General features: G+C 41.7%; 3 protein-coding genes across 3 annotated transcripts; all 3 read left to right on the plus strand.

Annotated features, from left to right (window-relative positions):
- Positions 1-5,821: 5,821 nt before the first annotated feature.
- On the plus strand, positions 5,822-7,189 carry LOC134934653 (paraneoplastic antigen Ma1 homolog). The gene has a single exon (XM_063930035.1). The coding sequence runs from the start codon at positions 5,822-5,824 to the stop codon at positions 7,187-7,189; it is 1,368 nt and encodes a 455-aa protein (XP_063786105.1).
- Positions 7,190-13,170: 5,981 nt separating this feature from the next.
- On the plus strand, positions 13,171-14,538 carry LOC134934654 (paraneoplastic antigen Ma1 homolog). The gene has a single exon (XM_063930036.1). The coding sequence runs from the start codon at positions 13,171-13,173 to the stop codon at positions 14,536-14,538; it is 1,368 nt and encodes a 455-aa protein (XP_063786106.1).
- Positions 14,539-20,473: 5,935 nt separating this feature from the next.
- Positions 20,474-21,880, plus strand: LOC134934655 (paraneoplastic antigen Ma1 homolog). The gene has a single exon (XM_063930037.1). The coding sequence runs from the start codon at positions 20,474-20,476 to the stop codon at positions 21,878-21,880; it is 1,407 nt and encodes a 468-aa protein (XP_063786107.1).
- Positions 21,881-23,171: the final 1,291 nt, after the last annotated feature.

The following is a 23,171-nucleotide window of genomic DNA, read 5'->3' on the forward strand; positions in this document are numbered from 1 at the left end:
TACAAAGCAAACATACCTGAAGTAACTATACAGCCGCTATCTGGACTAGTCATATGGGGACTTAGTGTAGAAAAATATCCTTACCTGGGTTATGTTAGTGTCACACTGGAATTTAAAAAGGAGAATGAAGATGGAATTAGTCAAGTCCCATTTGTCGCACTGATATGTCCTGAGGTACCTGAAGGGAGAGAGAATCTTCCTATTATAGTAGGAACAAACACAAAGTTATATCAGGCTCTGGCTGATTGGTGTAAAGAAGAAGATGAGAAGACTATATCTAATTCATTAATTATACAGCCAGAGGAAGTACTGCTAACCAATGGAACAAAGAAAGCAGAGGTACAGGAACCAGCTCCTGTTATAGCCATGCAGGATTTTGACTCATGTTTCAGAAAAAGTGACATTCCCAACTTAGAGAAGGAATCTTTAATAAGTGAATTAAGGAAGCGGGAACAAGCCTTCTCTATGGGAGAGTGGGACCTAGGGAGAGCCAAAGGAGTTGAGCACCGAATAAAGTTAAGTAATGATAACCCTTTCCGTGAGAGGTCACGCAGAATTGCTCCAGCCGACTTCAGTGACCTAAGAACACACTTGAAGGGGTTATTGGAGAATCAAGTTATAATTGAATCCAGAAGTCCATATGCGTCCCCCATTGTCATCGCCCGGAAGAAAACCGGGAGCATCCGCATGTGTGTGGATTACAGAACATTAAATCAGCGAACCATACCTGACCAGTACACTGTCCCCAAAATTGATGAGGCTCTAGATTGCCTTCAAGGTAGTAACTGGTTTTCTGTTTTGGACTTACGAAGCGGATTTTATCAGATCCCCATGTGCCCTAGCGATAGAGAGAAAACAGCATTCATCTGTCCTTTAGGATTTTACGAGTTCCTAATGATGCCTCAGGGAGTCACAGGAGCTCCTGCCACTTTCCAAAGGACCATGGATAAGGTGGTAGGAGACATGAACTACAGGGAAGTGATAGTCTACCTTGATGATATAATTGTCTTTGGTAATTCCCTTGAAGAACATAATAAGCGTCTACTCAAAGTATTAGATCGTTTAGTAGAAGGAGGGCTAAAATTATCATTAGACAAATGCCATTTATGCCAATCCTCTGTAAAATACCTTGGTCACATCGTGAGTCGGAAAGGAGTAGCTACGGATCCATCTAAAGTGGAAGTAGTCAACAAATGGCCTCGGCCTACAAAATTAAAGGAATTGCGTTCTTTTTTGGGGTTTTGTGGATATTATAGGAAATTTGTGCCCAAATATTCGAAAATAGCTAAGCCTTTAACTGACTTGACAAAAGGATACCCTCCTGTTTGGAATAAGAAAGGAAGAGTATTACAGAGGAGGGTCACCCAAGGAAGCTATTATAAGCCAAACGAGCCCTTTGGAGAGAGATGGAATCTTCAATGTGAAAAGGCATTTGAGGAGTTGAAAAATTGTTTAGCAAATGCCCCTATTTTGGCTTATGCTGACCCTAGCCTGCCATATATTTTACATACTGATGCCTCTCAAGAGGGCATAGGGGGAGTATTATACCAAATGCACCAAAACCAATTGAAACCTATCGCATTCGTTAGTAGAGGACTGTCAAAAAGTGAAAAAAGATATCCCACCCACAAATTAGAGTTTCTGGCATTAAAGTGGTGCATAGTGGAAAAGTTTCATGACTACCTATATGGCACTTCTTTTGAGGTACATACTGACAATAACCCTCTAACCTATATACGGACAACTGCGAGGTTAGATGCCACTGGACACCGATGGCTATCTGCGTTGACTCTATATGATTTCAAACTGAAATATAGACCTGGAAATACCAATATAGATGCGGACTCATTGTCAAGAATACCTAACCAGCAAGCAGATGAAGGGGAAGAAGAATGGGTGGAAGTACCCGCTGGTGAAATAAAAGGGATGTGTCATAAGATTCATATCAGGAGTGGAAAGTGTGAATCGTTAAGTAGTTTAGGGGCTTCGGAACAGGCTATACCGCTATCTTATTGCTGGCTCAGTAACATTGAGTTAGACGGGATACCTAAGGTACAGCACAAGCAATTACAAAGAGAGCAAGAAAATGATCCTTGTATAGGATATGTTATATCTAGGATGAACCAAACTGACACTATCCCCATGCCACAGGAATGGTCTAAAAGTATCCGTCTCTTAGAAAAGCAAGGGAAAAATTTGGTTTTCAAAGATGGGTTACTATGTCGGAACCGAATAAGCGAGAAAGGGACAAAAAAACACCAAGTTGTGCTCCCAATAAAATATAGGGATTTAGTCCTGCAGGCCCTGCATGATAACCACGGGCATCTGGGGATCGATAAGACAATGGGATTAGTTGCTGACAGGTTTTATTGGCCCAACATGAAAGCAGAAATAGAAAGATATTGCAAGACCTGTGGAAACTGTATTGTAAGAAAGTCTTTACCGAGCAGGGTGGCCCCATTAGTCAATATACAAAGTAATGGCCCTATGGATCTAGTGTGTATAGACTATCTGTCATTAGAAGTCGAGCCCGGAAGGAAATGTAACATACTGGTCGTGACTGATCATTTTACCCGCTATGCCCAGGCCTACGTAACCCTGAATCAAAAGGCTTCCACTGTGGCCACAACATTGTGGGACAAGTTTTTCGTCCATTATGGACTACCCAACAGAATACATTCCGATCAGGGGAGGGATTTCGAAAGCAAGCTCATAAAGGAACTGTGTCTAGCTTGTGGAATCGAGAAATCTAGGACAACGCCGTATCACCCTCAAGGGGATCCTCAACCTGAGAGGTTTAATCGCACATTGTTAAACATGTTGGGAACGCTAAATCCATTAGATAAGGTTAAATGGAAGAGGCATATTAACAGATTGGTGCATGCATACAATTGCACGAAAAATGAGACTACAGGATTATCACCCTATTTCCTTATGTTTGGAAGAGAGGCCAAACTGCCTATTGACGTATGCTTAGGTATCTCCCCTGATGGACAATCTTATCCATCTCATTCTAAATACGTGGAAAGGTTGAGGGAAGAACTAAGGACTGCCTATGAACTAGCAGATAAATCTGCCAAGAAATTGGGAGAGAAGAATAAAGTATATTATGACCGAAAGGTACGGGATCAAGTTCTAGCTCCTGGGGATAGAGTACTGTTAAGGCATCTTGGGCTACAAAGAAAATTTAAAATACAGTAGCTAATCGTTGGAAGGAAGAACCATATATTGTGATAAAAAAATTCTCTGACTTGCCTGTTTATAAAATCAAGCCAGAGAGTGGAGAAAATGTTGTACTTACATATCACCGACAACACTTACTCCCAATCGGACGGGAAATTCGTCTAGAGGATTATTATAGCAAGATTGAAAACCAATCTAGTGTCAAAAGGGAGTCTAGGACTGTGTTAGATCTGCAGAGATTAGATGGAGAGGACAAAGAAAGTTCAGAAGAAGAAGATGAATGTCGTCCCGGGTATTATTACAGGGACGATAGAGATAATAGCTTCAAAAACTCTTTGAATGATAAGAATAAATTTCTGACAGAAAGTAACCATGGGAATATTACGCCCGAACCCAGCATAAACAGTAGTGAAGTCATAAATTACATAAATGAGGATCAAGGTGAGGACGTAGAAGAAGAAGGTTTAGGTTGTGACTTATTGCCTAATGAAACGGAGGGTGAACAATTTGAAGGAAGGGGGAAACGACTACATCGCCCTCCATTTATACTTACCTATGATCAATTGGGGGAGCCAAATGTCATTCCAAGAACATTACATCCCAACATGGTATATAGCTGGCCCTATTTTGAATATTCTATGAATCTAAATTAGTAATATGGTGATCTTAGTATAAAAGTTTAACCAGATCACCAGGGGGAGAATGTAGCCACTATACACATGTCTACATATATTAATATTCTGGAAAGTGACACCATTACATATTTACGGTATAGGGTAATTAAAGTAGATAATTAATAGTGTGTAAATGTGTATAGGCAGAGTAATTACATTACATTGTACATATATTATGAAAATATTGGACATATATATGTGCATAGTAGATAATTGATATACATATATTGTATGGATTGTATAGAATATTATAATATGACAGGTTGTTGTATGTAGTATAAGCCTGCCCTGGTGGGGAAGTAGAGGAAGAAGGCTCTAGAAACCCACGTGCAGACGTTAATGGCCCAGGGCCTGAGACAGGAGAAGGGTTGAAAAAGGTGCATGAGCCGGCTGATGGAAAGGATATAAGAAGCAGCTGCGGGAAAGAGGCAGTTTTAGGCAGTTGATTTACTGGCAGAGGCACGAGAGGTACGACAGCAGGACTGGCAGTGATAAAGCAGCGACTGAGAGACACAGAGATACCACGCCAGATGCGGTCAGCGCTTCCAGACGCCCAGGGTGCTTAAGTGCTTATGCAGTGTGGAGAGGTGTAACCTGGAGCGACCTAGCAAATGATGATCTAGGAGAGAGGCGGGCTCCCGCTCCGAGGCGGAGCTTAGGTGGATGACACGAGGAGGAATTCACCCTACTGGCCTGATGGATACCTGTCAATAAAGTGAGTGCTGTGGGACAGACAATTAAATGAACACTAGAGAGCACAGAGCACCCCATAGACACTGATAGCAGAGCTGTATCCATATATACATATACAGTATATTACCAAAGTGAGTACTGGAAGACAGGCAGTAGAAGGATAAAAGCAGGCAGTAAAAGCACCCTGACCCAGCTGATAATTAATATAAAAAAAGGTCATTGAGCATATGAAGGTGTCAGTGTTACCTTAACGAAAGCAGCCTTCAGAGGAGACAGAGACTACTGGCTTACTATCTTGCCATCGTGTCAGCCATTGCATCGTATAGTATCCATACCCAGAGACTGTGCGACTATGCTAGAGGCTGAGCCACTTTACTCCCTTATTAATGTAAGTCGGGGGAGAGCTATTCCATGTCACTAAGAGGAGGATAGTAAGCTGTATACCTACAGAAAAGTATCATTTATTGGTAAAACAAGGGTGCTGTCCTATATAAAGTTGAGAGAAGCAGCAGAGCAGTGCCTGATAAGACAGGTGCTGAGCCGGTGTGTAAATGGCTGTCTCTGGGCTGTGATATGAGGATACAGTGTTGCTCAGGAAAGAAGTTACAGTATTAAAACTTTGAGGAAAACACTAGACAGCTGAAAATTGAAACTACGTAACTATACAGTTCTACAAAGGAGGTTTAGGATTTCCACAGCAAGTAGCTATACTCTGATGAAGAGACTACCAGTTATGTACAATTCCAGTGCACTTCAATATGGGCCCCATCGGCATATGCATATGTAACTGCAGTTTACCTAAACTTTATTACCCGGGTAATTAGATACTTTGGATGTTGAGGTATTTTTTGACAAGCAGGGTTTTATTCATTCATTTTTTGTATTGCATGCAAGGATATCTGTATAGTTATCTTCTTAATATATTTAGTGATCAATTTAGCTATTTTATCAATCGGAATTGAATTGTAATGAAATGTCTGAATATTGCTACATTAGCCATTTTTATTAAACATTCTGGTACTTACCTGTAAGACGTTTTGTACATGTTCCAGCTCGATCTGACGATCCTAGAAGAAGAGTAAAGGTATAATTATATGTTTGATTTAAACAATAGTAATATATTTACACATTCATACCCATCACACATTAACGCTAGGCTTTCCCAAGCAAGCCTGTATACAAATATATATATAGCTTGGGTGGAGGCACTTAAGTTACCCTCAGAGTAGGGGAGGGTTACAACTGGAGGCACTGCTGAGATTCCAAAAAAAATGGAGGACATCACAGGTAAAGACGTGTTTCAATGGTGCCAACAGAAAGGAAAAAACCCACAACGGTGTTTTGGAATTGGGGGAGATTTCTCCGGATTCTTTAATAGTGATGTGATATTACAGATAAAGAAGCTGTATGGAGTGTATCAGCCCAAAATAGTAGATCAATGGAGAGAAGAGACAGGGAATATATGCGCTATGTTAGTAGAGACTGAGGGAGATTTAGATGCTAATCTAATCCCTTTAATGGTGATGGTGGATAAAGACACAGGAAGACGATGGAATATTCTCTGGCCAGAACTTCCATTAGTAGAAGATGCAGACACTTCTCCAAAGCCCCGTGCAGGAAGGATAAATAGTAACGGAGGCAAAGGGGGTGATACACCATCAGGCAATGAGGATCATTTAGGTGGTCAGTTCGAGTCCATAATGGATAGGGTAGTCACTCAACTGGAAAGATGGCATTATGAAGGGAGCTACCGGAGATTACGCATCTTTTCAGGGATTCAGCCAGTTCCCCAAGGGGAAGAAACCTACGAGTCTTGGAAGGAGGCGGCCATACAGCAAACAGAAGAATGGCAATGTCCTGATCATATAAAAAAACAAAGAGTTGTAGAGAGCTTAAGGGGGCCTGCAATGGGGGTAATACAAGCAGCACGACGAAGTGACCCGAATGCCACTATTGAGACTTACTTTGAGGCTCTCGACTATGCCTATGGAACACTAGAAGATGTAGGGGACTTAGTCTCTAGAATGCATCACACCTTCCAAGAATCAGGGGAAAAGTTGAGTACTTTTCTATATAGGCTAGATAGGTTGCTTTATAAAATAGTTGATAAAGGAGGTATAAAGAGAATTGAAGTGGATGATAATCGAATGAAACAACTATTAAGGGGGGCGCTAACTACAGACCCAGTGGCACAGAAGTTACGTTGCTCTGGAGCTCGAATGACCCCTCCTACCTTTAATGATCTCATGAAAGAGGTAAAACAAGAAGAGACCCTGATAGAGATGAGGGAACGCACCATAAAAAAGGTAAAGGTAGTAGTACCCACAGTAGAACCCAACCTATTTGAAGAAAAGATCCTGAAGCTGATGGAAGAGCAGAATAAAAGGATTGAACAGTTCATTGCCTCGCAAAGTGCTGGAGTTCCCCCTCGTGGAAATTCAAGGAGTAGAGAAATGGGGAGAGGAGACAGAAATATAAATAGAGGTTGCTTCAGATGCGGACGATATGGTCACCGGGCTATTGAGTGCAATCAAAATAGAAGCCTCACAAACAACACTAGAGATGAGATAGATAGGGGAAGCACTGACCAGGGAAACGGGCGAGGGAGGTCAGTGGTTGTCCCCTCACTGGCCCCCTAGAAGTTGGAAGATGTGCCATGGGGAGTTCATGGTGGAGTGGAGTCATCCCGGAGGGATTACTGGGACCCATTCCCATGAGAATAGCCAGAATCAATGGAAAAGACTGTGAAGTACTATTGGACAGTGGGTCGCAAGTTTCCATCATTTTTGAGTCATGGTACAAAGCAAACATACCTGAAGTAACTATACAGCCGCTATCTGGACTAGTCATATGGGGACTTAGTGTAGAAAAATATCCTTACCTGGGTTATGTTAGTGTCACACTGGAATTTAAAAAGGGGAATGAAGATGGAATTAGTCAAGTCCCATTTGTCGCACTGATATGTCCTGAGGTACCTGAAGGGAGAGAGAATCTTCCTATTATAGTAGGAACAAACACAAAGTTATATCAGGCTCTGGCTGATTGGTGTAAAGAAGAAGATGAGAAGACTATATCTAATTCATTAATTATACAGCCAGAGGAAGTACTGCTAACCAATGGAACAAAGAAAGCAGAGGTACAGGAACCAGCTCCTGTTATAGCCATGCAGGATTTTGACTCATGTTTCAGAAAAAGTGACATTCCCAACTTAGAGAAGGAATCTTTAATAAGTGAATTAAGGAAGCGGGAACAAGCCTTCTCTATGGGAGAGTGGGACCTAGGGAGAGCCAAAGGAGTTGAGCACCGAATAAAGTTAAGTAATGATAACCCTTTCCGTGAGAGGTCACGCAGAATTGCTCCAGCCGACTTCAGTGACCTAAGAACACACTTGAAGGGGTTATTGGAGAATCAAGTTATAATTGAATCCAGAAGTCCATATGCGTCCCCCATTGTCATCGCCCGGAAGAAAACCGGGAGCATCCGCATGTGTGTGGATTACAGAACATTAAATCAGCGAACCATACCTGACCAGTACACTGTCCCCAAAATTGATGAGGCTCTAGATTGCCTTCAAGGTAGTAACTGGTTTTCTGTTTTGGACTTACGAAGCGGATTTTATCAGATCCCCATGTGCCCTAGCGATAGAGAGAAAACAGCATTCATCTGTCCTTTAGGATTTTACGAGTTCCTAATGATGCCTCAGGGAGTCACAGGAGCTCCTGCCACTTTCCAAAGGACCATGGATAAGGTGGTAGGAGACATGAACTACAGGGAAGTGATAGTCTACCTTGATGATATAATTGTCTTTGGTAATTCCCTTGAAGAACATAATAAGCGTCTACTCAAAGTATTAGATCGTTTAGTAGAAGGAGGGCTAAAATTATCATTAGACAAATGCCATTTATGCCAATCCTCTGTAAAATACCTTGGTCACATCGTGAGTCGGAAAGGAGTAGCTACGGATCCATCTAAAGTGGAAGTAGTCAACAAATGGCCTCGGCCTACAAAATTAAAGGAATTGCGTTCTTTTTTGGGGTTTTGTGGATATTATAGGAAATTTGTGCCCAAATATTCGAAAATAGCTAAGCCTTTAACTGACTTGACAAAAGGATACCCTCCTGTTTGGAATAAGAAAGGAAGAGTATTACAGAGGAGGGTCACCCAAGGAAGCTATTATAAGCCAAACGAGCCCTTTGGAGAGAGATGGAATCTTCAATGTGAAAAGGCATTTGAGGAGTTGAAAAATTGTTTAGCAAATGCCCCTATTTTGGCTTATGCTGACCCTAGCCTGCCATATATTTTACATACTGATGCCTCTCAAGAGGGCATAGGGGGAGTATTATACCAAATGCACCAAAACCAATTGAAACCTATCGCATTCGTTAGTAGAGGACTGTCAAAAAGTGAAAAAAGATATCCCACCCACAAATTAGAGTTTCTGGCATTAAAGTGGTGCGTAGTGGAAAAGTTTCATGACTACCTATATGGCACTTCTTTTGAGGTACATACTGACAATAACCCTCTAACCTATATACGGACAACTGCGAGGTTAGATGCCACTGGACACCGATGGCTATCTGCGTTGACTCTATATGATTTCAAACTGAAATATAGACCTGGAAATACCAATATAGATGCGGACTCATTGTCAAGAATACCTAACCAGCAAGCAGATGAAGGGGAAGAAGAATGGGTGGAAGTACCCGCTGGTGAAATAAAAGGGATGTGTCATAAGATTCATATCAGGAGTGGAAAGTGTGAATCGTTAAGTAGTTTAGGGGCTTCGGAACAGGCTATACCGCTATCTTATTGCTGGCTCAGTAACATTGAGTTAGACGGGATACCTAAGGTACAGCACAAGCAATTACAAAGAGAGCAAGAAAATGATCCTTGTATAGGATATGTTATATCTAGGATGAACCAAACTGCCACTATCCCCATGCCACAGGAATGGTCTAAAAGTATCCGTCTCTTAGAAAAGCAAGGGAAAAATTTGGTTTTCAAAGATGGGTTACTATGTCGGAACCGAATAAGCGAGAAAGGGACAAAAAAACACCAAGTTGTGCTCCCAATAAAATATAGGGATTTAGTCCTGCAGGCCCTGCATGATAACCACGGGCATCTGGGGATCGATAAGACAATGGGATTAGTTGCTGACAGGTTTTATTGGCCCAACATGAAAGCAGAAATAGAAAGATATTGCAAGACCTGTGGAAACTGTATTGTAAGAAAGTCTTTACCGAGCAGGGTGGCCCCATTAGTCAATATACAAAGTAATGGCCCTATGGATCTAGTGTGTATAGACTATCTGTCATTAGAAGTCGAGCCCGGAAGGAAATGTAACATACTGGTCGTGACTGATCATTTTACCCGCTATGCCCAGGCCTACGTAACCCTGAATCAAAAGGCTTCCACTGTGGCCACAACATTGTGGGACAAGTTTTTCGTCCATTATGGACTACCCAACAGAATACATTCCGATCAGGGGAGGGATTTCGAAAGCAAGCTCATAAAGGAACTGTGTCTAGCTTGTGGAATCGAGAAATCTAGGACAACGCCGTATCACCCTCAAGGGGATCCTCAACCTGAGAGGTTTAATCGCACATTGTTAAACATGTTGGGAACGCTAAATCCATTAGATAAGGTTAAATGGAAGAGGCATATTAACAGATTGGTGCATGCATACAATTGCACGAAAAATGAGACTACAGGATTATCACCCTATTTCCTTATGTTTGGAAGAGAGGCCAAACTGCCTATTGACGTATGCTTAGGTATCTCCCCTGATGGACAATCTTATCCATCTCATTCTAAATACGTGGAAAGGTTGAGGGAAGAACTAAGGACTGCCTATGAACTAGCAGATAAATCTGCCAAGAAATTGGGAGAGAAGAATAAAGTATATTATGACCGAAAGGTACGGGATCAAGTTCTAGCTCCTGGGGATAGAGTACTGTTAAGGCATCTTGGGCTACAAAGAAAATTTAAAATACAGTAGCTAATCGTTGGAAGGAAGAACCATATATTGTGATAAAAAAATTCTCTGACTTGCCTGTTTATAAAATCAAGCCAGAGAGTGGAGAAAATGTTGTACTTACATATCACCGACAACACTTACTCCCAATCGGACGGGAAATTCATCTAGAGGATTATTATAGCAAGATTGAAAACCAATCTAGTGTCAAAAGGGAGTCTAGGACTGTGTTAGATCTGCAGAGATTAGATGGAGAGGACAAAGAAAGTTCAGAAGAAGAAGATGAATGTCGTCCCGGGTATTATTACAGGGACGATAGAGATAATAGCTTCAAAAACTCTTTGAATGATAAGAATAAATTTCTGACAGAAAGTAACCATGGGAATATTACGCCCGAACCCAGCATAAACAGTAGTGAAGTCATAAATTACATAAATGAGGATCAAGGTGAGGACGTAGAAGAAGAAGGTTTAGGTTGTGACTTATTGCCTAATGAAACGGAGGGTGAACAATTTGAAGGAAGGGGGAAACGACTACATCGCCCTCCATTTATACTTACCTATGATCAATTGGGGGAGCCAAATGTCATTCCAAGAACATTACATCCCAACATGGTATATAGCTGGCCCTATTTTGAATATTCTATGAATCTAAATTAGTAATATGGTGATCTTAGTATAAAAGTTTAACCAGATCACCAGGGGGAGAATGTAGCCACTATACACATGTCTACATATATTAATATTCTGGAAAGTGACACCATTACATATTTACGGTATAGGGTAATTAAAGTAGATAATTAATAGTGTGTAAATGTGTATAGGCAGAGTAATTACATTACATTGTACATATATTATGAAAATATTGGACATATATATGTGCATAGTAGATAATTGATATACATATATTGTATGGATTGTATAGAATATTATAATATGACAGGTTGTTGTATGTAGTATAAGCCTGCCCTGGTGGGGAAGTAGAGGAAGAAGGCTCTAGAAACCCACGTGCAGACGTTAATGGCCCAGGGCCTGAGACAGGAGAAGGGTTGAAAAAGGTGCATGAGCCGGCTGATGGAAAGGATATAAGAAGCAGCTGCGGGAAAGAGGCAGTTTTAGGCAGTTGATTTACTGGCAGAGGCACGAGAGGTACGACAGCAGGACTGGCAGTGATAAAGCAGCGACTGAGAGACACAGAGATACCACGCCAGATGCGGTCAGCGCTTCCAGACGCCCAGGGTGCTTAAGTGCTTATGCAGTGTGGAGAGGTGTAACCTGGAGCGACCTAGCAAATGATGATCTAGGAGAGAGGCGGGCTCCCGCTCCGAGGCGGAGCTTAGGTGGATGACACGAGGAGGAATTCACCCTACTGGCCTGATGGATACCTGTCAATAAAGTGAGTGCTGTGGGACAGACAATTAAATGAACACTAGAGAGCACAGAGCACCCCATAGACACTGATAGCAGAGCTGTATCCATATATACATATACAGTATATTACCAAAGTGAGTACTGGAAGACAGGCAGTAGAAGGATAAAAGCAGGCAGTAAAAGCACCCTGACCCAGCTGATAATTAATATAAAAAAAGGTCATTGAGCATATGAAGGTGTCAGTGTTACCTTAACGAAAGCAGCCTTCAGAGGAGACAGAGACTACTGGCTTACTATCTTGCCATCGTGTCAGCCATTGCATCGTATAGTATCCATACCCAGAGACTGTGCGACTATGCTAGAGGCTGAGCCACTTTACTCCCTTATTAATGTAAGTCGGGGGAGAGCTATTCCATGTCACTAAGAGGAGGATAGTAAGCTGTATACCTACAGAAAAGTATCATTTATTGGTAAAACAAGGGTGCTGTCCTATATAAAGTTGAGAGAAGCAGCAGAGCAGTGACTGATAAGACAGGTGCTGAGCCGGTGTGTAAATGGCTGTCTCTGGGCTGTGATATGAGGATACAGTGTTGCTCAGGAAAGAAGTTACAGTATTAAAACTTTGAGGAAAACACTAGACAGCTGAAAATTGAAACTACGTAACTATACAGTTCTACAAAGGAGGTTTAGGATTTCCACAGCAAGTAGCTATACTCTGATGAAGAGACTACCAGTTATGTACAATTCCAGTGCACTTCAATATGGGCCCCATCGGCATATGCATATGTAACTGCAGTTTACCTAAACTTTATTACCCGGGTAATTAGATACTTTGGATGTTGAGGTATTTTTTGACAAGCAGGGTTTTATTCATTCATTTTTTGTATTGCATGCAAGGATATCTGTATAGTTATCTTCTTAATATATTTAGTGATCAATTTAGCTATTTTATCAATCGGAATTGAATTGTAATGAAATGTCTGAATATTGCTACATTAGCCATTTTTATTAAACATTCTGGTACTTACCTGTAAGACGTTTTGTACATGTTCCAGCTCGATCTGACGATCCTAGAAGAAGAGTAAAGGTATAATTATATGTTTGATTTAAACAATAGTAATATATTTACACATTCATACCCATCACACATTAACGCTAGGCTTTCCCAAGCAAGCCTGTATACAAATATATATATATAGCTTGGGTGGAGGCACTTAAGTTACCCTCAGAGTAGGGGAGGGTTACAACTGGAGGCACTGCTGAGATTCCAAAAAAAATGGAGGACATCACAGGTAAAGACGTGTTTCAATGGTGCCAACAGAAAGGAAAAAACCCACAACGGTGTTTTGGAATTGGGGGAGATTTCTCCGGATTCTTTAATAGTGATGTGATATTACAGATAAAGAAGCTGTATGGAGTGTATCAGCCCAAAATAGTAGATCAATGGAGAGAAGAGACAGGGAATATATGCGCTATGTTAGTAGAGACTGAGGGAGATTTAGATGCTAATCTAATCCCTTTAATGGTGATGGTGGATAAAGACACAGGAAGACGATGGAATATTCTCTGGCCAGAACTTCCATTAGTAGAAGATGCAGACACTTCTCCAAAGCCCCGTGCAGGAAGGATAAATAGTAACGGAGGCAAAGGGGGTGATACACCATCAGGCAATGAGGATCATTTAGGTGGTCAGTTCGAGTCCATAATGGATAGGGTAGTCACTCAACTGGAAAGATGGCATTATGAAGGGAGCTACCGGAGATTACGCATCTTTTCAGGGATTCAGCCAGTTCCCCAAGGGGAAGAAACCTTCGAGTCTTGGAAGGAGGCGGCCATACAGCAAACAGAAGAATGGCAATGTCCTGATCATATAAAAAAACAAAGAGTTGTAGAGAGCTTAAGGGGGCCTGCAATGGGGGTAATACAAGCAGCACGACGAAGTGACCCGAATGCCACTATTGAGACTTACTTTGAGGCTCTCGACTATGCCTATGGAACACTAGAAGATGTAGGGGACTTAGTCTCTAGAATGCATCACACCTTCCAAGAATCAGGGGAAAAGTTGAGTACTTTTCTATATAGGCTAGATAGGTTGCTTTATAAAATAGTTGATAAAGGAGGTATAAAGAGAATTGAAGTGGATGATAATCGAATGAAACAACTATTAAGGGGGGCGCTAACTACAGACCCAGTGGCACAGAAGTTACGTTGCTCTGGAGCTCGAATGACCCCTCCTACCTTTAATGATCTCATGAAAGAGGTAAAACAAGAAGAGACCCTGATAGAGATGAGGGAACGCACCATAAAAAAGGTAAAGGTAGTAGTACCCACAGTAGAACCCAACCTATTTGAAGAAAAGATCCTGAAGCTGATGGAAGAGCAGAATAAAAGGATTGAACAGTTCATTGCCTCGCAAAGTGCTGGAGTTCCCCCTCGTGGAAATTCAAGGAGTAGAGAAATGGGGAGAGGAGACAGAAATATAAATAGAGGTTGCTTCAGATGCGGACGATATGGTCACCGGGCTATTGAGTGCAATCAAAATAGAAGCCTCACAAACAACACTAGAGATGAGATAGATAGGGGAAGCACTGACCAGGGAAACGGGCGAGGGAGGTCAGTGGTTGTCCCCTCACTGGCCCCCTAGAAGTTGGAAGATGTGCCATGGGGAGTTCATGGTGGAGTGGAGTCATCCCGGAGGGATTACTGGGACCCATTCCCATGAGAATAGCCAGGATCAATGGAAAAGACTGTGAAGTACTATTGGACAGTGGGTCGCAAGTTTCCATCATTTTTGAGTCATGGTACAAAGCAAACATACCTGAAGTAACTATACAGCCGCTATCTGGACTAGTCATATGGGGACTTAGTGTAGAAAAATATCCTTACCTGGGTTATGTTAGTGTCACACTGGAATTTAAAAAGGAGAATGAAGATGGAATTAGTCAAGTCCCATTTGTCGCACTGATATGTCCTGAGGTACCTGAAGGGAGAGAGAATCTTCCTATTATAGTAGGAACAAACACAAAGTTATATCAGGCTCTGGCTGATTGGTGTAAAGAAGAAGATGAGAAGACTATATCTAATTCATTAATTATACAGCCAGAGGAAGTACTGCTAACCAATGGAACAAAGAAAGCAGAGGTACAGGAACCAGCTCCTGTTATAGCCATGCAGGATTTTGACTCATGTTTCAGAAAAAGTGACATTCCCAACTTAGAGAAGGAATCTTTAATAAGTGAATTAAGGAAGCGGGAACAAGCCTTCTCTATGGGAGAGTGGGACCTAGGGAGAGCCAAAGGAGTTGAGCACCGAATAAAGTTAAGTAATGATAACCCTTTCCGTGAGAGGTCACGCAGAATTGCTCCAGCCGACTTCAGTGACCTAAGAACACACTTGAAGGGGTTATTGGAGAATCAAGTTATAATTGAATCCAGAAGTCCATATGCGTCCCCCATTGTCATCGCCCGGAAGAAAACCGGGAGCATCCGCATGTGTGTGGATTACAGAACATTAAATCAGCGAACCATACCTGACCAGTACACTGTCCCCAAAATTGATGAGGCTCTAGATTGCCTTCAAGGTAGTAACTGGTTTTCTGTTTTGGACTTACGAAGCGGATTTTATCAGATCCCCATGTGCCCTAGCGATAGAGAGAAAACAGCATTCATCTGTCCTTTAGGATTTTACGAGTTCCTAATGATGCCTCAGGGAGTCACAGGAGCTCCTGCCACTTTCCAAAGGACCATGGATAAGGTGGTAGGAGACATGAACTACAGGGAAGTGATAGTCTACCTTGATGATATAATTGTCTTTGGTAATTCCCTTGAAGAACATAATAAGCGTCTACTCAAAGTATTAGATCGTTTAGTAGAAGGAGGGCTAAAATTATCATTAGACAAATGCCATTTATGCCAATCCTCTGTAAAATACCTTTGTCACATCGTGAGTCGGAAAGGAGTAGCTACGGATCCATCTAAAGTGGAAGTAGTCAACAAATGGCCTCGGCCTACAAAATTAAAGGAATTGCGTTCTTTTTTGGGGTTTTGTGGATATTATAGGAAATTTGTGCCCAAATATTCGAAAATAGCTAAGCCTTTAACTGACTTGACAAAAGGATACCCTCCTGTTTGGAATAAGAAAGGAAGAGTATTACAGAGGAGGGTCACCCAAGGAAGCTATTATAAGCCAAACGAGCCCTTTGGAGAGAGATGGAATCTTCAATGTGAAAAGGCATTTGAGGAGTTGAAAAATTGTTTAGCAAATGCCCCTATTTTGGCTTATGCTGACCCTAGCCTGCCATATATTTTACATACTGATGCCTCTCAAGAGGGCATAGGGGGAGTATTATACCAAATGCACCAAAACCAATTGAAACCTATCGCATTCGTTAGTAGAGGACTGTCAAAAAGTGAAAAAAGATATCCCACCCACAAATTAGAGTTTCTGGCATTAAAGTGGTGCGTAGTGGAAAAGTTTCATGACTACCTATATGGCACTTCTTTTGAGGTACATACTGACAATAACCCTCTAACCTATATACGGACAACTGCGAGGTTAGATGCCACTGGACACCGATGGCTATCTGCGTTGACTCTATATGATTTCAAACTGAAATATAGACCTGGAAATACCAATATAGATGCGGACTCATTGTCAAGAATACCTAACCAGCAAGCAGATGAAGGGGAAGAAGAATGGGTGGAAGTACCCGCTGGTGAAATAAAAGGGATGTGTCATAAGATTCATATCAGGAGTGGAAAGTGTGAATCGTTAAGTAGTTTAGGGGCTTCGGAACAGGCTATACCGCTATCTTATTGCTGGCTCAGTAACATTGAGTTAGACGGGATACCTAAGGTACAGCACAAGCAATTACAAAGAGAGCAAGAAAATGATCCTTGTATAGGATATGTTATATCTAGGATGAACCAAACTGCCACTATCCCCATGCCACAGGAATGGTCTAAAAGTATCCGTCTCTTAGAAAAGCAAGGGAAAAATTTGGTTTTCAAAGATGGGTTACTATGTCGGAACCGAATAAGCGAGAAAGGGACAAAAAAACACCAAGTTGTGCTCCCAATAAAATATAGGGATTTAGTCCTGCAGGCCCTGCATGATAACCACGGGCATCTGGGGATCGATAAGACAATGGGATTAGTTGCTGACAGGTTTTATTGGCCCAACATGAAAGCAGAAATAGAAAGATATTGCAAGACCTGTGGAAACTGTATTGTAAGAAAGTCTTTACCGAGCAGGGTGGCCCCATTAGTCAATATACAAAGTAATGGCCCTATGGATCTAGTGTGTATAGACTATCTGTCATTAGAAGTCGAGCCCGGAAGGAAATGTAACATACTGGTCGTGACTGATCATTTTACCCGCTATGCCCAGGCCTACGTAACCCTGAATCAAAAGGCTTCCACTGTGGCCACAACATTGTGGGACAAGTTTTTCGTCCATTATGGACTACCCAACAGAATACATTCCGATCAGGGGAGGGATTTCGAAAGCAAGCTCATAAAGGAACTGTGTCTAGCTTGTGGAATCGAGAAATCTAGGACAACGCCGTATCACCCTCAAGGGGATCCTCAACCTGAGAGGTTTAATCACACATTGTTAAACATGTTGGGAACGCTAAATCCATTAGATAAGGTTAAATGGAAGAGGCATATTAACAGATTGGTGCATGCATACAATTGCACGAAAAATGAGACTACAGGATTATCACCCTATTTCCTTATGTTTGGAAGAGAGGCCAAACTGCCTATTGACGTATGCTTAGGTATCTCCCCTGATGGACAATCTTATCCATCTCATTCTAAATACGTGGAAAGGTTGAGGGAAGAACTAAGGACTGCCTATGAACTAGCAGATAAATCTGCCAAGAAATTGGGAGAGAAGATTAAAGTATATTATGACCGAAAGGTACGGGATCAAGTTCTAGCTCCTGGGGATAGAGTACTGTTAAGGCATCTTGGGCTACAAAGAAAATTTAAAATAGCTAATCGTTGGAAGGAAGAACCATATATTGTGATAGAAAAATTCTCTGACTTGCCTGTTTATAAAATCAAGCCAGAGAGTGGAGAAAATGTTGTACTTACATATCACCGACAACACTTACTCCCAATCGGACGGGAAATTCGTCTAGAGGATTATTATAGCAAGATTGAAAACCAATCTAGTGTCAAAAGGGAGTCTAGGACTGTGTTAGATCTGCAGAGATTAGATGGAGAGGACAAAGAAAGTTCAGAAGAAGAAGATGAATGTCGTCCCGGGTATTATTACAGGGACGATAGAGATAATAGCTTCAAAAACTCTTTGAATGATAAGAATAAATTTCTGACAGAAAGTAACCATGGGAATATTACGCCCGAACCCAGCATAAACAGTAGTGAAGTCATAAATTACATAAATGAGGATCAAGGTGAGGACGTAGAAGAAGAAGGTTTAGGTTGTGACTTATTGCCTAATGAAACGGAGGGTGAACAATTTGAAGGAAGGGGGAAACGACTACATCGCCCTCCATTTATACTTACCTATGATCAATTGGGGGAGCCAAATGTCATTCCAAGAACATTACATCCCAACATGGTATATAGCTGGCCCTATTTTGAATATTCTATGAATCTAAATTAGTAATATGGTGATCTTAGTATAAAAGTTTAACCAGATCACCAGGGGGAGAATGTAGCCACTATACACATGTCTACATATATTAATATTCTGGAAAGTGACACCATTACATATTTACGGTATAGGGTAATTAAAGTAGATAATTAATAGTGTGTAAATGTGTATAGGCAGAGTAATTACATTACATTGTACATATATTATGAAAATATTGGACATATATATGTGCATAGTAGATAATTGATATACATATATTGTATGGATTGTATAGAATATTATAATATGACAGGTTGTTGTATGTAGTATAAGCCTGCCCTGGTGGGGAAGTAGAGGAAGAAGGCTCTAGAAACCCACGTGCAGACGTTAATGGCCCAGGGCCTGAGACAGGAGAAGGGTTGAAAAAGGTGCATGAGCCGGCTGATGGAAAGGATATAAGAAGCAGCTGCGGGAAAGAGGCAGTTTTAGGCAGTTGATTTACTGGCAGAGGCACGAGAGGTACGACAGCAGGACTGGCAGTGATAAAGCAGCGACTGAGAGACACAGAGATACCACGCCAGATGCGGTCAGCGCTTCCAGACGCCCAGGGTGCTTAAGTGCTTATGCAGTGTGGAGAGGTGTAACCTGGAGCGACCTAGCAAATGATGATCTAGGAGAGAGGCGGGCTCCCGCTCCGAGGCGGAGCTTAGGTGGATGACACGAGGAGGAATTCACCCTACTGGCCTGATGGATACCTGTCAATAAAGTGAGTGCTGTGGGACAGACAATTAAATGAACACTAGAGAGCACAGAGCACCCCATAGACACTGATAGCAGAGCTGTATCCATATATACATATACAGTATATTACCAAAGTGAGTACTGGAAGACAGGCAGTAGAAGGATAAAAGCAGGCAGTAAAAGCACCCTGACCCAGCTGATAATTAATATAAAAAAAGGTCATTGAGCATATGAAGGTGTCAGTGTTACCTTAACGAAAGCAGCCTTCAGAGGAGACAGAGACTACTGGCTTACTATCTTGCCATCGTGTCAGCCATTGCATCGTATAGTATCCATACCCAGAGACTGTGCGACTATGCTAGAGGCTGAGCCACTTTACTCCCTTATTAATGTAAGTCGGGGGAGAGCTATTCCATGTCACTAAGAGGAGGATAGTAAGCTGTATACCTACAGAAAAGTATCATTTATTGGTAAAACAAGGGTGCTGTCCTATATAAAGTTGAGAGAAGCAGCAGAGCAGTGCCTGATAAGACAGGTGCTGAGCCGGTGTGTAAATGGCTGTCTCTGGGCTGTGATATGAGGATACAGTGTTGCTCAGGAAAGAAGTTACAGTATTAAAACTTTGAGGAAAACACTAGACAGCTGAAAATTGAAACTACGTAACTATACAGTTCTACAAAGGAGGTTTAGGATTTCCACAGCAAGTAGCTATACTCTGATGAAGAGACTACCAGTTATGTACAATTCCAGTGCACTTCAATATGGGCCCCATCGGCATATGCATATGTAACTGCAGTTTACCTAAACTTTATTACCCGGGTAATTAGATACTTTGGATGTTGAGGTATTTTTTGACAAGCAGGGTTTTATTCATTCATTTTTTGTATTGCATGCAAGGATATCTGTATAGTTATCTTCTTAATATATTTAGTGATCAATTTAGCTATTTTATCAATCGGAATTGAATTGTAATGAAATGTCTGAATATTGCTACATTAGCCATTTTTATTAAACATTCTGGTACTTACCTGTAAGACGTTTTGTACATGTTCCAGCTCGATCTGACGATCCTAGAAGAAGAGTAAAGGTATAATTATATGTTTGATTTAAACAATAGTAATATATTTACACATTCATACCCATCACACATTAACGCTAGGCTTTCCCAAGCAAGCCTGTATACAAATATATATATAGCTTGGGTGGAGGCACTTAAGTTACCCTCAGAGTAGGGGATGGTTACAACTGGAGGCACTGCTGAGATTCCAAAAAAAATGGAGGACATCACAGGTAAAGACGTGTTTCAATGGTGCCAACAGAAAGGAAAAAACCCACAACGGTGTTTTGGAATTGGGGGAGATTTCTCCGGATTCTTTAATAGTGATGTGATATTACAGATAAAGAAGCTGTATGGAGTGTATCAGCCCAAAATAGTAGATCAATGGAGAGAAGAGACAGGGAATATATGCGCTATGTTAGTAGAGACTGAGGGAGATTTAGATGCTAATCTAATCCCTTTAATGGTGATGGTGGATAAAGACACAGGAAGACGATGGAATATTCTCTGGCCAGAACTTCCATTAGTAGAAGATGCAGACACTTCTCCAAAGCCCCGTGCAGGAAGGATAAATAGTAACGGAGGCAAAGGGGGTGATACACCATCAGGCAATGAGGATCATTTAGGTGGTCAGTTCGAGTCCATAATGGATAGGGTAGTCACTCAACTGGAAAGATGGCATTATGAAGGGAGCTACCGGAGATTACGCATCTTTTCAGGGATTCAGCCAGTTCCCCAAGGGGAAGAAACCTTCGAGTCTTGGAAGGAGGCGGCCATACAGCAAACAGAAGAATGGCAATGTCCTGATCATATAAAAAAACAAAGAGTTGTAGAGAGCTTAAGGGGGCCTGCAATGGGGGTAATACAAGCAGCACGACGAAGTGACCCGAATGCCACTATTGAGACTTACTTTGAGGCTCTCGACTATGCCTATGGAACACTAGAAGATGTAGGGGACTTAGTCTCTAGAATGCATCACACCTTCCAAGAATCAGGGGAAAAGTTGAGTACTTTTCTATATAGGCTAGATAGGTTGCTTTATAAAATAGTTGATAAAGGAGGTATAAAGAGAATTGAAGTGGATGATAATCGAATGAAACAACTATTAAGGGGGGCGCTAACTACAGACCCAGTGGCACAGAAGTTACGTTGCTCTGGAGCTCGAATGACCCCTCCTACCTTTAATGATCTCATGAAAGAGGTAAAACAAGAAGAGACCCTGATAGAGATGAGGGAACGCACCATAAAAAAGGTAAAGGTAGTAGTACCCACAGTAGAACCCAACCTATTTGAAGAAAAGATCCTGAAGCTGATGGAAGAGCAGAATAAAAGGATTGAACAGTTCATTGCCTCGCAAAGTGCTGGAGTTCCCCCTCGTGGAAATTCAAGGAGTAGAGAAATGGGGAGAGGAGACAGAAATATAAATAGAGGTTGCTTCAGATGCGGACGATATGGTCACCGGGCTATTGAGTGCAATCAAAATAGAAGCCTCACAAACAACACTAGAGATGAGATAGATAGGGGAAGCACTGACCAGGGAAACGGGCGAGGGAGGTCAGTGGTTGTCCCCTCACTGGCCCCCTAGAAGTTGGAAGATGTGCCATGGGGAGTTCATGGTGGAGTGGAGTCATCCCGGAGGGATTACTGGGACCCATTCCCATGAGAATAGCCAGAATCAATGGAAAAGACTGTGAAGTACTATTGGACAGTGGGTCGCAAGTTTCCATCATTTTTGAGTCATGGTACAAAGCAAACATACCTGAAGTAACTATACAGCCGCTATCTGGACTAGTCATATGGGGACTTAGTGTAGAAAAATATCCTTACCTGGGTTATGTTAGTGTCACACTGGAATTTAAAAAGGAGAATGAAGATGGAATTAGTCAAGTCCCATTTGTCGCACTGATATGTCCTGAGGTACCTGAAGGGAGAGAGAATCTTCCTATTATAGTAGGAACAAACACAAAGTTATATCAGGCTCTGGCTGATTGGTGTAAAGAAGAAGATGAGAAGACTATATCTAATTCATTAATTATACAGCCAGAGGAAGTACTGCTAACCAATGGAACAAAGAAAGCAGAGGTACAGGAACCAGCTCCTGTTATAGCCATGCAGGATTTTGACTCATGTTTCAGAAAAAGTGACATTCCCAACTTAGAGAAGGAATCTTTAATAAGTGAATTAAGGAAGCGGGAACAAGCCTTCTCTATGGGAGAGTGGGACCTAGGGAGAGCCAAAGGAGTTGAGCACCGAATAAAGTTAAGTAATGATAACCCTTTCCGTGAGAGGTCACGCAGAATTGCTCCAGCCGACTTCAGTGACCTAAGAACACACTTGAAGGGGTTATTGGAGAATCAAGTTATAATTGAATCCAGAAGTCCATATGCGTCCCCCATTGTCATCGCCCGGAAGAAAACCGGGAGCATCCGCATGTGTGTGGATTACAGAACATTAAATCAGCGAACCATACCTGACCAGTACACTGTCCCCAAAATTGATGAGGCTCTAGATTGCCTTCAAGGTAGTAACTGGTTTTCTGTTTTGGACTTACGAAGCGGATTTTATCAGATCCCCATGTGCCCTAGCGATAGAGAGAAAACAGCATTCATCTGTCCTTTAGGATTTTACGAGTTCCTAATGATGCCTCAGGGAGTCACAGGAGCTCCTGCCACTTTCCAAAGGACCATGGATAAGGTGGTAGGAGACATGAACTACAGGGAAGTGATAGTCTACCTTGATGATATAATTGTCTTTGGTAATTCCCTTGAAGAACATAATAAGCGTCTACTCAAAGTATTAGATCGTTTAGTAGAAGGAGGGCTAAAATTATCATTAGACAAATGCCATTTATGCCAATCCTCTGTAAAATACCTTGG

The sequence above is a fragment of the Pseudophryne corroboree genome, chromosome 6 (genome assembly GCF_028390025.1).
Source record: "Pseudophryne corroboree isolate aPseCor3 chromosome 6, aPseCor3.hap2, whole genome shotgun sequence".
Classification (NCBI taxonomy): domain Eukaryota; kingdom Metazoa; phylum Chordata; class Amphibia; order Anura; family Myobatrachidae; genus Pseudophryne; species Pseudophryne corroboree.

Bases quoted from the DNA above. Each gene is read 5' to 3' on its own strand.
- LOC134934653 (XM_063930035.1), top strand. From the start codon at position 5,822: ATGGAGGACATCACAGGTAAAGACGTGTTTCAATGGTGCCAACAGAAA.
- LOC134934654 (XM_063930036.1), top strand. From the start codon at position 13,171: ATGGAGGACATCACAGGTAAAGACGTGTTTCAATGGTGCCAACAGAAA.
- LOC134934655 (XM_063930037.1), top strand. From the start codon at position 20,474: ATGGTTACAACTGGAGGCACTGCTGAGATTCCAAAAAAAATGGAGGAC.